Raw genomic sequence first — 11004 nt, 5'->3', positions numbered from 1 at the left:
ATACTACTTCAAGAAGCTTCTACAACACTGAGAAGTTGTTATATGGGGTTGAATTCTCATTTTTGGGAACTGGTATGTGTCTTAAGAACCTCTGTGGTGAGTTAGTCCTAGAAATAGCTGTCCTGTCACTTTCGCTGCTTGCTACTTTGTAGAGCTTGTCACTCAGATATGCTTAATGCTGTCATCCCTCAAGTAATCTATGAACTTCTTCTGCCCATGTAAAACATTCTGCAGTTTAGACAAATTCTTTTTTAGCATTAACTCTGTCAGTCTTCAGAATATTTCCTACACTTTGGGGCCCTTCCCAGGCTGGGTATTTCTTGTGGTCAGAATTTGATAAACAGGGTGAGGCAAAAGTAGGTTTACAGTTCATGTGGAAAATAATGCAGTAAGTGATAATACAAGGATAAATTGTTTCGCATACTCAGAACTATACACCTACTTTTGCCCTACCCTGTAGTATCATTCTTTGAATAGGTCCTTTCAACACTTGTGCTTCTCTAATTTAGTTTTCTTTTTCATTTTTTTTCTTTCAGGGTTGCAGAGCAGTTGCTGGGGTGATTGACCTAGGCACGGTGGAGATATTTCCCATCTTCAGAGCCATGCAAAAGGGCCTCATTGACCAGGACACGGGCCTGGTGCTCCTGGAATCCCAGGTTATCATGTCTGGCCTCATTGCCCCTGAGACCAGTGAAAAGCTCTCTCTGGAGGAGGGCCTGGCCAGAAACCTCATTAATCACCAGATGTACCAGCAGCTCCAGGAGCTACAGGATACGCTGTCCTTAATAAGCAGGCTTAGTGAGAGCAAAGGCCCTCTTTCTGTAGTGGAAGCAATTGAGAAGAAAATTATCAGTGAGAGAGTTGGACTGAAAATCTTAGAAGCTCACCTGGCAACCGGAGGCTTCAGTCTCCCCCCTAATGAGGACTTTATTAACCTAGAGGAGGCTTTTCATCAAGGCCTCCTTTCTGAATGGCTTCACTCAGAGTTAGAGTCTCACTTGAGATCATCCAAGAATTTGATAGACCCCAACACAGCTGAGAAAGTCGGTTTGCTGGATTTGATGCAGAGATGTATTGTCCACGAAGAATCAGGGTTGAAATTGCTGCCTGTCAAGCAGTTGGCAGGAGGAATGGTGAGCTTGAAATCAGGCCGGAAGGTTAGCATTTTCCGTGCAGTTCAGGAAGGCCTAATAGATAGGCAGGTCACTGTCCGGCTGCTAGAAGCTCAGCTTTTTGCTGGTGGCATAGTAGACCCAAGAACAGGACACAGACTTACAGTGGAAGAGGCTGTAAGACATAATTTGATTGACCAAGATATGGCCTGTGCTATTCTCATAAGGCAGCTTCAGACAGGAGGTATCATAGACACCGTCACGGGGCATAGGCTGACGATAGATGAAGCAGTGAGCAGTGATCTAGTAGCTGCTAAGATTGCCCTCGTGATTCTGGAGTCCCTTTGGTCATTCATGGGGTTGCTATGGCCTGAATCTGGAGAGATCCTCCCAATGACAGATGCCCTGGAACAAGGTATTGTGTCTAGTGAGCTAGCTCATAACATCCTTAGTGAACGACAGCACATTAAAGCTCTATTTCTACCAGCAACCACAGAGATTTGTTCCTGGAATAAGGCAATAGAAAATGGTATATTGGACAAAGATCTTGCCAATAACTTAAAATCAATTTGCATACCTGATGTGATGCCCCACATGCAGTTAGCAGATTCTTCAGAACAAAGCAAATTGAACATTAATCCTAGAACATCAGGTCTGTCGAGCAGCAAGGGCCCAACTGAGGGCATGGCAAGCCACAGCGATACGCTGTTGTTCCAGCTGATGACTCACAGCTACATTAATGTGCGGAATGGACAAAGGGTGCTCCTGCTAGACAATGAGCTGATAGAAACACTAACAGCAAACGGTGAATATCAAGCAAATCTTCTAGAAGTGTTTGGAATTGGACATCAGAAACTAGAAACTTCCAGGGAATTAGAAGAATCAGTGAATGTGGAAACAACAGAAACTTTCTGCGATAGGCTGACTGTGCGGTCACGTGAATTTCACTCTTCCGGGAACAAGGAATATCCCAATGAAGCAAATTGCATGGAAGCAGAAGGCAAAGAGACCCTTATAGTAACAGAAGGTTCCCCTACAGAGGACCCTGAAGAAGACCTATTTGTAGGAGAACAGAAAGTGAGAAATCCAAACATTGATACTTTGAAGGTCAGAGGTCAAGTTAAATCAGAGTTTAAATGGCAGGTAGTAGGTACCAAAAAGGAAGATCTAACAGAAGTGTCTACCAGAGAAAATATCAGCAGAGGATTTCTCCTTATAGTACCCTCTGAGGAAACAGAAGATATGACCACGGTGGTAGAAAAAGATCCTGTTTCTAATGAAACACCAAATGAAGAACGGCAGACTCTCAGAAATGCTTCCTTTTTATGTCAGAAAGAACAAGCAAACCCCCTTGAAACTGAACATATTCCAGGTAAAACCAGAAAACCTCTCATAAAATCCCAAAACAAGAAGTCACAATTTCAGGTAGAGAAAACTCTAGATTTAGACTCAGAACTCAAGTCTGAAAATGACATGAATGTTCAGTCTCTGAACAAAGGAAGTAAGGATGACCATAAACAAAGTCCAGAAGAACAAAACATTATAGGTGGTAGTATGATGATGTTAGAAAAAACAGACGAGGCAGATCATGGTAGTGAAACTTCCTTGTCATGCAGTCCTCCTTCAGAATTGCTTGAAGAAGCTACCTTACACAGATTGTCTACACAGTTACTCGATGGGGGTATCTTTCATGAACAAACAGGTCAACAGCTGTTACTGAACGAAGCCGTAGCCAGCGGTATCGTGCCCAGTCACACTGCTGTGAAGCTCATGGGGAAGCTGAGCATGTTTCGGGGTTTCTTTGACCCTCAGACTTGCGAATCTTTGACAACTGAAGAGGTCATTGGAGAAGGTCTGATGGACGAGAAATTGCTGCATAATGTCCTCATGGCAGACAAAGCTATTAGTGGTGTCTTAGACCCACGTACCCACACACTCTGCTCTGTGAAGGAAGCAGTTGCAGTTGGACTACTTGACACACAGACAGCCACCGGAATTTTAGAGGGGCAGGTGGTGACCGGTGGAATCATTGACCTGAAACGAGGCAAAAAGGTTTCGGTGACTTTGGCCTTAAATCTTGGCTTGGTGGACAGTGCTGACCAGACTGAGCTTATAAATCTGGAAAAAGCTTCCAAAGGCAAAGATACTGAAAAAACAGTTAGGGAGAGATTAATTAGCTTACAAATGGAAACAACTGGAATTCTAGACCCTGATAGCAAGGCCCCTCTAACAGTTATGCAGTCCATTGACAGAGGACTTCTGGAGAGAGAGGAGGCCATTCAGTTGTTGACTAAACAGGTGGTAGATGGAGGTATCATTCACCATATATCTGGGATGAGACTTTCTGTTGATAATGCCTTTAAACATGGCATTATTGATGAAGATTTAGCCAAGCAACTCAAAAAAGTTGAGAATGTAAGTCTCCATCAGTTTTTTCATCCTGAAACAAAGGAAACTATTTCCCTCCCTGAAGCTATAAAATTAGATCTTGTTAACCCAGACTTGAAAGGAGAAATCCAAGAAATTCAGGCATTGACTGAAAGCTTTGTGGATCTGATTTCTGGCCGGGGATTGACCTTGGCAGAAGCTGAAAAAGAAGGATTATTAACTAATAAAGCAATATTGTCTTCAGGATTGATGCATAGGATTGTAGATCCTGAGAATCACAGAATTGTTCCCTATTCGGAATTGGTAAAGAAATGTAAGATTGATATTGAATCTGGACAGAGATATCTAGAAGTAATTCCTTTCTCAGACATTAAAGATGGAGTGAGTGACAAAGTTCTTACATTGTCTCAAGCAACTCAGCTGGGAAAAGTAGACTTTGCATCAACACTGAAAGTTCTAGAAGCTCAGGCAAATACTGGAGGAATCATAGATACTGCTACAGGACAAGGACTGACGTTGGCATCAGTTTTGAAACAGAAATTGGTGGATGAAAACATGGTCAGAACTATTGCATCTCATCAGGTACTAAATGGAGGAATCATTGACATATTTAATGATCAAAGAGTGACTTTAAAGGAAGCTATTGAGAAAGGATTTATTAGCCCTGAACTGGCAACTTCGATCCAAATAGATACTTTAGAGTCCAGTGATCAGGGGTCTCAGATTGAAAAGCAAGATGGAATTGAAGTATGTGAATTGAAGAAGGAATTTCTAAGGAAGGAAATGTTAATTGCTTGTAATCAGTCTGCAGAAATGAGTTGTGGTAAAGAAGAAAATGGAAAATTGTTTCAAATTGGAAGTCAGTCTGCACAAGAAAAGGTTAAAAGGGGAATTTCTGGTGAGGAGCAGGCAACAGAGGGCAGGGAAATTTCATTAGAAGAATTCGAGTGTAAGGATCAAGATAAGAAGAGAGCTTCTTCAGATGCTAAAGCGTCTGTCAGTATAATAATTCCTAGTGACTGTAAAGGCAAATCATTGGGCCGAGGTTCAGTGACATGCCCTCACTCAGAAGTTTGTGATTCTAAACTCAAAGAGGTGACTAGTACCAACATGGAAAAAAATACAGATGAAGAGCAGGAAAAAGTAGTGTCACAAATAGAAATTCTTTCTCATATGAAACAGTCTGCAGCAGACTTAGATAATAAAAAAATAAGGGAAAACCAAAGAGAAATTATTTCAGAAGCACAAGAATCAAATTGTGAAACTTCAGGCAAATTTCTGAGTGAGCAGGTTATTCAGAAACCAACAAATACTAGGGAGAAAAGGAAGAGAGAGAAGAAGAAGGTGATAGTTATAGGAGACAGTGTCAAAACATGCAAACCAACAGTTCTTTCAGAAGTAAAGTTGAACCAAGAAACTGCCATTAGAAGTGACCATGACTGTAGTATAAAGAGTCAACCAGTGGAAATTGCCATAATTGAAAGAGGGAAAGAAGCTGATGGAGAGGTGCGATTTTCTATTCTATGTAAAGCTGGGGACCCTTCCCCAATGATACCCAAAGGAGTTTCCGTAAGAAATCAAGATGCTTCAACATTTTTCAACTCTAATCAGGTCAGTGAAAGAGAAGTCAAAAATGTAAGCCTCTGCTTAACTGTAAAACCAGAAGAAAATTTATCACAAGAAATTACAAGAGGGGCTCAGAGAGAAGCATTCTCTTCTATGACCCCAAGACCATTGCACTACCAGGAACCAGTTGGAAAAGCCCAAGTTGCAGACACATCCCAAATTTCCAAAACAGACAAGTCTTTTCAAGGAACCACCAGACAGGAGACAAACTATTGTGAAGATTCCTGTATTACTTCTAAGACTAAGGAAACCGAAGATCTGATCTTGTCATCTAATGAACATGAAGGAAAATCATACCAAGAAGTACCTTTTGACTCAACAAAAGCTCTTAAATTAGAAGAAATTGTAGATTCTATAGTAGACCCAAAAAAAGTCAAAAAGGACTTTCATCATCAGGATAGCAAAAGTGATAGTGAACTTTATGGGATTCTTGAATCTAAAATGGTAGCAACTAAGGAAATAACTGGAGAGAAATTTCTAGAGATGTCAAACCCTATAGTTACAGGTGCAGAAGCAGGGTCCTTTGCAGGTATAGTGACTCAGGGAGTTCCCAGGGTCTTGGTGTCCCTTCTTCCAGGGGAGTTGTCCAAAGATGTATCTCAAAAAAAGAGTACCGAGCAACAGGGTGCCACCATGAGTCCTGCTATTCCAGAGGCCAGTGAGGAAAAGACAGTGCCCCTCATATACCCTACAATGAAGGTGGATGAGGAGACACCACCAGAAAAGCTCAGAGAAAGTCCTGAAAGTGAACAAACTCCCTTCCTGACCGCACCAAGGGGAAAGGGAAATGAAGGTGTAAGCACAGAGCCCTCCAGAGCAACTAAAGTAAGTTTCCCAGTGTTGCATTTTGTGTGTGTGTGTGTATGTGTGTATTTTTTAAAGATAGAACTGGTTTAATGATAAAACTCTTGACTGGATACTGAGTTTACATATGAATAATTATATGCATGCATATATTTCAGGGCATTAGATAATTCTATAAAGTATAACTTAGTTTGGGGAGTATTTGAGATCTTGCTTTCCAGAAATTGTCATCAGTTTGGCTCAAACTCTTATAAAAATTCAAAAAAAAGTATAACTTAACTTACCATTATTTGTTTTTAACACAGTTGTTGGAAACTTAGGCAGTGGCTCAAATGTTTTCCTGAAATTTGCAAGGGTTTTAATGTAGAAACTAACATTGAAGCTAATTTGAAATACTGGGGTGATGCTGTCTAAAGTTAGAATAAGTTTTGGAAATTTTGCTAAAAGAATGCTCAAAGATTGATAATTATGAGCTTCTGCTCCTGGAGGGAGTTAATAAAATCACTTTTTCCTCTATTGATTTGAGAAGACATAGACAAAATAGCCTGTTATTTCATCCCACCCTAAGTGTAATAAAAATTTCTATTTATCAATAAGATCCAGCCTGCTTTAAAAAGCAGGAGAATGTCAGGCCTGAGTGAGTTTTCTTTTTGGCTTCACAGAATATATTTAACCGGCGACTCTGTCTAGAGCATGATGAGAAGCTGGTATCCTATCTGTCTCTATTACGAGACATTGAAATGAGGACCAAACAGATTCAACCTGTGGAGCGTAGCCTGGCAGAGCTACAGGATCTGCGATGTCAGGCCAAGGTAAGTTCCCAGAGACTTCCTTTCTCCAGGCCCACCAATTTGGAGGAAGTAGAGACTATTATGGAAGAAAAAACATGTTCAACACACCATGATTTAAAGAACAAAAAATAGATTGGAAAGGTGTAACTGGAGACCTCTGACTGGGAAATCCTGGTTCACAGAAACTACAACAGAAGAGACCAAGTATAGTGAGGGCAAAAGGGGGATTAGCACCTGACAGTCACTAGTGAACCTGATAGGAGTGGTTTCAGCGGAGTGGTTTGGTGGGCTTTAGACTAGGTTGCAGTGAGAATAGACGGGAGATTGGAAGGTGGGGACAGTTAATGTACATCGTTCTTTCCAGAAGCTTGGAAGCGCAGGCAAGGAAGGAGGTAGGACTCTGGCTGGAGGAGATGGACTGAAAGAGGAATCTTTTGAGTAGATTTCGGGGGCTGAGGGGAAAGAAATGGAGAACTTGAAGTTAGAGGAGAGAGGAAGTGATCACTGATGGAGTGAGGTTCCTGAGGACATAGACTTAGACAGCCTTGAGAGGAAGGAAGAGTAGCTTTCACCAAACCTGTCGGTTAAAAGTCGTCACAGGATTGGAGACACAATGAGGGCAGAGATTGTAGAGGTTTACCAGATCTCTCAGTATCAAAGTATGACCTTGGGTAGGGTGGCTGAAGGGGAAGTTAGGAGGATGCCCAGAAGAGCTATCTAGCTTTCCACACCTTAACAGGATTTCGGGCTTCTCTACTGAAGATTCGAATACTGTAGACTAGCTGAGTAGGAAGGCTGGCTTGGGTTATTTTTATGCTCTTTGGTTCTGCCCCTTGGAATTTAGAGGGGGAGTTGTCCTTTTTGATTGACTTATTTTACATAATATTAATAAGACATAATGACATTCTCAGAGAGGCAGCAAGGTGCAGTGCACCCAGCATTGCCCTGAGTCAGAATACCTGAAACCAAGTCCTGGCTCTATTGCCTACTGTCTGGCTACTGTCAGACAAAATTTTACATTTAAGTGCTGAGGCATCTCTTCTGTAAATCCAGAATTATAACATCTACACACCTACCTCAAGAATTAGTGATTGTGAGAACCAAATAAGCTATTGACTGTATATCAAAACACCTTAGAAGCCCTGAAGCCTTTACAAGCATGAGGTGAGAGAAAAATCTTCACAGCTGATTCCAACATAGCAAGATTTCTAGTCTTAATTTTGGAGGGAACTTTATTTTATCCCCTCAGGTGTTAGACAAGGAGCTGAAGGACCTGTCCACCTTGGTGAGTCAGGAATTGGAGTGTGTGAGTCAGATTATCATCAGCCAGCCTCAGGAAGTCCCTGCTCAACTGCTGAAGGCTCTGGAGAAGGATGCCAAGAATCTTCAAAAGTCCCTCCACTCCGTGAGTGACAGCTGGAGTTCCAGACTACTCCAGCTGCAGAATGCTGTGGAAGTAAAAAAGGTAGCTTCTTGTTTTATTCACCAAGTCTGGGCAGGTTTGGAGACTTTTATCATCTAATTTGCCATTTATTTGTTTAGACTAGAGTGTTAAATCAGCACGAACAGCTACAAGGCAAACTTCAGAATCTGCAAACCTGGGTTGGCGATACCATTCTCAGTCTGAATAGCAAGGCATGTAGCAGTGAAACAGATGCTGACAGCCTGAATCAGTGTCTCCGACAATGCGAGGTAACGTTTGCACCCATTCTCAAGCTTTTGTCCTTTGAGTTGTCAATTTTGTTTTCCTGCCACAGAAACCAGTACTTACCTTTCTTGGAAAACTTGATTTTCCATTTCAGAGATAATAAAGTCCGCTATGTTTCGTTTTTTAGGTTATCATACCTCTGGCACTTCAGTCATTATGATTATTCTTCCTTTCAGCTATTCTCTGAAAGAGTCTGCAGAATGGCCTATTATTATCAATGGCCTCTTTATAACTGAGCATCTAATGTCTGTTCCCTGTTTCTGTTTTGCCCAAGATCTAATCCTATGCACACACATCAATTTCAGGAGAATTTTTGGTCAATGATCTAGATTGTGGCTTGGCAAACTTTCTGTAAAGGACCAGATAGTAAATATTTAAGGTCTTGTAGGTCATACTCAAAATGGCCCATTTCTCTGGCATCCACTCAGCTCTGCCATTGAAACATGAAAGCAGCCATAGACAGTACATAAATGAATGGTCGTGGATGTGTTATAATAAAACTTTATTTACAAAAATAGTTGACAGGCACATTTGGCCGGCACTATAGATTGCCAACTCCTGATCTAGAGAGATGCTTTTCTTCTTGTTAAGCCCCAAATTAATTGGTACTTTTCATAAGTCAGTGAGAGAAAGATACAGGCTCTGGGATACATATGAGCCAGAGAATTTTCTCCTGAACATTGTTCCTTTGGGGGGGGGGGGGGCGACGATGGTTATACTTAAGATACTAGTAGATATTATTCACACAGGTTTTTCCATCCTTTGCTTAAACTCTTTAAAGTCAGAGCAGAACCAGAGATGTCCCCTCCTTCTGTTCCACCCTCTCCCTTTTCCCTAGACTTAAGAGAAGCAGACAAAGGTTTGTCCATGGTCAGGCTCCTTGTATACAACTTCATTCCTGTTTCTCTTGTAAGAACTGGCCTGCCTTCTTCTTTTATACCCTTTTATCCAAGATATCATTGGGGGATTGAGTAGCAGGCTCTGGTTCACTGCAGGGTATTATAAGAAGCAAGGGTGAGGAAAATTCCTATGACTTGGTATAAGATATAAAAACATAGCATCTCATGCATGCATTGGTTCCTCCCCCCATTATAAGTTATATGAATTGTTTCATGGGAGAGAGCCACAGTCTAAGCCTTGTATAGTGATAGTTTCCCAGTCCATGTGTTCACAGTTGAAGGAAGCATGGTCTAATGATAAATAGCCAAGAAGCCCTCCCAGCCTGCCTTGCAGGATTGCTGGCTGCTCTCAGTTTCAAAGTGATAGAGATAGAGATATCTTAATTATTTTTATTGCCATTGAAATATCCAGTATAACAGCTGATGGCTACTATATTTTTGTGGGAAAATTGCATGCTTTTAATGGTCTGGAAATAGATAATTATTGTCTTTAGGCACTTATTACTGCTTTAAGGGAGCAATGTAACTATTATATAAGAAAGACTGTAATCCTTCACAGTTGTAAAATGTATAAGCAACATTATTTACTGTAAAAATCATGTTTTAATGAACCACAAATAAATTGGATATTTTCTCACTTCTGACCTACCAGTAAATAACTGCTGGACAAATACATATAAATTTTGAACCTAAGAAAATAAATTGGGCAGATATAGCTCAGACCAGAAGTTGATGTTGTACTTTTCAAACTTTAAAAAAAAAATTCAGAGATCTGAGATCAGTTCTGGTGTAGTTCCGTTAACATAAATACATGAAAGCTTGCTGCATTTGGATGTCAGTACATATTAAAGGAAGTTGAATGGTAACTCGTGAGGAGTGTGGAGAGACCAGAAGTGCGGGAGACTTCCAGTGCTTATTTGGATCAGTGTCAGTTACAACAATACAGAAAATTAGCCTCTCATTGATTATGTTGGTCTTTTATTAAAACCAACAGTTTCTGCTTCAGTAGAGAATTAGAAATTTTATTTCTTTTCCCCCTTTTTCTACTTACCTTAGGATTTGAAACAGCCCATGGCTGAAAGGAAATCTCAGCTGGATGCTCTTGCGTTCGATGTCCAGTTCTTTCTCTCCGAGCATGCCCAGGACTTGTCCCCCCAGCAGAACCGGCAGATGCTGAGGCTTCTGAGTGAACTGCAGGGGTCTTTCCAGGACCTTGTGGCGCACACTGCAGCTCAGATGAATGCCTTGCAGGGTCATCGTCAACAAGTGGAGCAGGCAGCCCTGGTCAAGGTCAGGCTGAACCAGCAGTTGGGCCCAATTTGTCTTTTGGGATGTCCTGTGTTTGGGTTTTCTGGCCAGAATACATCTACCATGATTCCAGGAGCCTGCATTTACCAATTTTGAAATTTCATGTCATTCAGGCCAGTTTACAGCAGGCTGTTTTTCTTGCCATGTTTTGGTTTTATGTATGTGTGTGAGAGAATACATGTGTTTACATGTGTATGCATGTGCAGATATTTTCTTTTTTATAAGACTCTCCCCTCACTGTGTCTCATTGTCTCTGACTTTCCAATGAAAATCACATCCCCAGCCCTCTTTTCTCCCTTAGCCTTCTTTTGAAGGCCGTTAAAACAAAGTGTTAAAGTCAGTTTTATTCTAGGCTTTTCAAATGATTA

General features: G+C 41.2%; 1 protein-coding gene across 21 annotated transcripts in view; it reads left to right on the top strand.

The window, feature by feature from the left end:
* The window catches only part of MACF1 (microtubule-actin crosslinking factor 1), a 273897-nt gene that overhangs the window by 147395 nt on the left and 115498 nt on the right, over nt 1-11004 (top strand). For 15 of the 21 annotated variants that reach the window (XM_015572803.1, XM_015572798.1, XM_015572786.1 and 12 more), the window contains 5 exons: nt 537-5951; nt 6593-6742; nt 7971-8186; nt 8264-8413; nt 10385-10618. The exons of the other annotated variants lie outside the window; for them this stretch is intronic. In XM_015572803.1, coding sequence (XP_015428289.1) covers nt 537-5951; nt 6593-6742; nt 7971-8186; nt 8264-8413; nt 10385-10618 — 6165 coding nt within the window. The remainder of the gene's footprint in view (nt 1-536; nt 5952-6592; nt 6743-7970; nt 8187-8263; nt 8414-10384; nt 10619-11004) is intronic. 21 annotated transcript variants of the gene reach the window in all.

The sequence above is a fragment of the Myotis davidii genome, unplaced genomic scaffold (genome assembly GCF_000327345.1).
Source record: "Myotis davidii unplaced genomic scaffold, ASM32734v1 scaffold88, whole genome shotgun sequence".
In the NCBI taxonomy this organism is placed as follows: domain Eukaryota; kingdom Metazoa; phylum Chordata; class Mammalia; order Chiroptera; family Vespertilionidae; genus Myotis; species Myotis davidii.
The sequence above is the reverse complement of the archived record's forward strand: the minus strand, read 5'-3'. Positions and strand labels throughout refer to the sequence as shown.